General features: G+C 36.4%; 1 protein-coding gene across 1 annotated transcript in view; it reads right to left on the reverse strand.

Annotated features, from left to right (window-relative positions):
* Nucleotides 1–1,224: 1,224 nt before the first annotated feature.
* The window catches only part of LOC116168906 (glycogen phosphorylase), a 36,370-nt gene continuing 34,369 nt past the window's right edge, over nucleotides 1,225–3,225 (reverse strand). The window contains exons 5-7 of the mRNA XM_031484915.1: nucleotides 2,953–3,195; nucleotides 1,928–2,903; nucleotides 1,225–1,783 (exon numbers count right to left, since the gene is read on the reverse strand). Coding sequence (XP_031340775.1) covers nucleotides 1,631–1,783; nucleotides 1,928–2,903; nucleotides 2,953–3,195 — 1,372 coding nt within the window. The 3' untranslated portion in view covers nucleotides 1,225–1,630. The remainder of the gene's footprint in view (nucleotides 1,784–1,927; nucleotides 2,904–2,952; nucleotides 3,196–3,225) is intronic.

The following is a 3,225-nucleotide window of genomic DNA, read 5'->3' on the forward strand; positions in this document are numbered from 1 at the left end:
GCAAAAACTTATGAGCAAAAAAACAAAGACTCGCAAATCCATTGATAAACTACTTGTCTTAGAACGACAGTTACTCTCTTATTGATTTTAGACTTATAGAATTCAAAACGGCGAGACTTTTCACTATGTATATTGTATATCATGACAAAGTGACAAAACAACAGACTTATTTTTTAAAATACTAAGTACTATTCGCCTTTTTTTCAAGAGTGGGTGACTACATCAACGTTATGGGCAAACTACAGGTTTCTGTAGAAGAAAAACGCCCAATTCCATTGTAAAACGGCCCCTCTGTCAACCAGAAAGAATAGATTTTGGCCCATAAAATCCAAAACCTTTCCAAGTCAAAATCAGGCTAGAATTTATATGGGTGTATCATTGTATCAATGTAGTTATACGCAAAAAGGGAAATAGTGGGATAGCCTTGCCCATACTGTTTCTTGGAAGTTTTGTTCTTTAACGTTTTGCAATTCTTTGAAGTGGTACTATTTTGTACTAGAGACAATTTAATACACCGTAATTGGTCAATAACTTACCTGTGATGTGTACTTGTAATCCATATTATTTATGTTAATAGATATTATCCTACACCTTCACTCGGTATAACAAAATGAGCTGGGTATATTGACGGTTTTTGTTATTTTTTACTTTCGATAGTTTCATGTAGATGTTTTATAATGATTATTAGTATTGTATTTAAAACCTTTTAAATACAATATTATTTTTCAATATTTGATATGTACGTTCTAATTTTTTACACATTTTAGTTTATGCATGTCATCGATTTCTGTTTATTTAGAGTAATTCATACTCGCTCATCTCTGTATGCTTGTCTATTTAATATTTCCATAACTACATCCGTTCCTAGGAATGTTAAGCCATCGGATAAGATCTTCAACCCATAGTATAGGAGCTTCTCTCTGTCCAGCAATCGTGGGGCTTCTAGTGAGAACTTTTCTTTTACTTTTACACTTCCTTACATAAAAATCTTGCATATGTTTTGGTTGATGTTAAATCTCTTGGTTCAAGGAATCCCTTTATTTCATTATATACCAATATTTATTTGTAGATTTAGGTATGTACTTGTATTGTGGTTCCAAACAGTTTTTGATTGTCCTCTTCAGCAAGTATATTTCACTAGTACAGCTTTGCCTATGTTAAGTATGTACACTGCAGGCGTTAAAAGGAGGTCAGATTACCAGAATTGAAAATAAAACAAGTAAATAACATTCACTAACTCTGCATTTAACTTCATATTATTAGTGCTTTGAACATAGCCAAACATTAACTTTATGTGCAAATCTCTATTAGATAAAATTTACGACTTTTATAAACACTTAAAACAGATAACGCATAATTTTGGCATAGTCTTTTTAGATTCCTCTCTTCCTTATATAGAATGCATCCAATTGTTTGTTACAATAAACCTCAAATATAGCTTCTATACATTATTTGGCAGTAGCAAAAAATAAACGAAACTACAACTAAAAAATAATAGTGAACAATTAATGAGTGCTTAGGAAGATCCCATGACATACAAGTATTGCATGTTGCGTTAATACACAATTATTTAGAAATAACATTCAGTTTTCTACAGTTTTCTATATACAATTCACTCATTAGGCTCATGTCATTCTCTTGGTTCGTGAGGAGCTGGTAATTTATTGTAGTTGGGCTCTACTCCCCAAATGTCCCTGCCATAATCGATAATGGTACGATCGCTAGAAAATTTACCTGACGAAGCAATGTTGTGGATCGCCTTTTCCAGCCATTTGCTTTGGTTCTGTAAACAGAATACATCAAATTGCAACAATAGAAATGGGAAAACCTAGTTTTAAGAAAAGGGGTGATCTAATGGGAATTCCCATATAGACTTGCACCATGCAACATAAGACTAACAGGTTATGAGTCTAGATCATCGTCTTACCTCATACACACGACTGACCTCCTCTTGAGCTCTAATGTAAGCCTCATAATCGGCAAGAAGGAAGAATCTGTCCCACTTCAATAAAATATCTACAATATCTTTGAACTCGTCCGGATTTCCGGGACTAAAGAATCCGTTCTGAATCTGATCGATCAGCTGTTTAATTTCAGGATTTGAATTATAATAATCGTGTGCGTTGTACCCTTTCCGTTTTAAGGCCTCCACTTCATCGACGGTCATGCCGAAAATGAATATATTTTCGTTACCCATTTCCTCAGCCATCTCAACGTTAGCGCCATCCAATGTACCTATAGTGAGAGCACCGTTTAACATGAATTTCATGTTTCCGGTACCGGAGGCTTCTGTGCCGGCAGTGGAAATTTGCTCACTTAGATCGGCGGCGGGAATAATTTTTTCGGCGAGTGTAACGCGATAATTTTCCAAATAAATTACTTTCAATTTATCGCCAATTACAGGATCGTTATTTACGACGTTACCCACCGATGTAATAAGCTTAATTATTTTTTTGGCTGTGTAGTAGCCGGGTGCGGCTTTTCCTCCTATCATAACTGTACGTGGCACCACTTTGGCAGAGGGGTTCTTTTTTATTCGATTGTACAATGTGATTATGTGAAGGCAATTCAGCAACTGCCGCTTGTACTCGTGGATTCTCTTGACTTGAATATCGAACAACGAGTACGGGTTGACCTTTACCCCATAGCATTTCTCTAAGATCGAGGCTAGTTTGAATTTATTTTCTTGTTTCACATTCATTATGGCCCTTTGGAAACCGGAGTCTGTGGCCCACTGTTTCAGCTGTTGCAGTTGATCCAAATGAACAATCCAATCTTCTCCGATTCTATCTGAAATTAAATCCGCTAAACCGGGGTTGCACAGAAGTAACCAACGCCTGGGTGTAATGCCATTAGTTTTGTTTTGAAACTTTTCGGGCGATAACGCGTAGAAGTCGCGGAACCTAAAAAAATCAAAATAGTACATACAAGTTTACAATAAAGGAACCTTACAGGTCGTCTTTAATAATCTCAGAATGGATTCGTGCAACGCCGTTGACAGCATGCGAACCGACGATGGACAAGTTCGCCATGTTGACACGTTTTTCGCCATCTTCTTCAATTAAAGAGAGGGCTCTTAATTTATCCCAGTCTCCTGGCCAACGTTTCTCAACTTGTTTAAGATGAAGAAAGTTTATATGATATATAATTTCCATGTGGCGCGGTAGGATCGACTCCAGCATTGATGTGGGCCATCTTTCGAGAGCTTCAGGTAGTACAGTGTGA

This window comes from Photinus pyralis, unplaced genomic scaffold (assembly GCF_008802855.1).
Source record: "Photinus pyralis isolate 1611_PpyrPB1 unplaced genomic scaffold, Ppyr1.3 Ppyr1.4_LG4, whole genome shotgun sequence".
NCBI lineage: Eukaryota > Metazoa > Arthropoda > Insecta > Coleoptera > Lampyridae > Photinus > Photinus pyralis.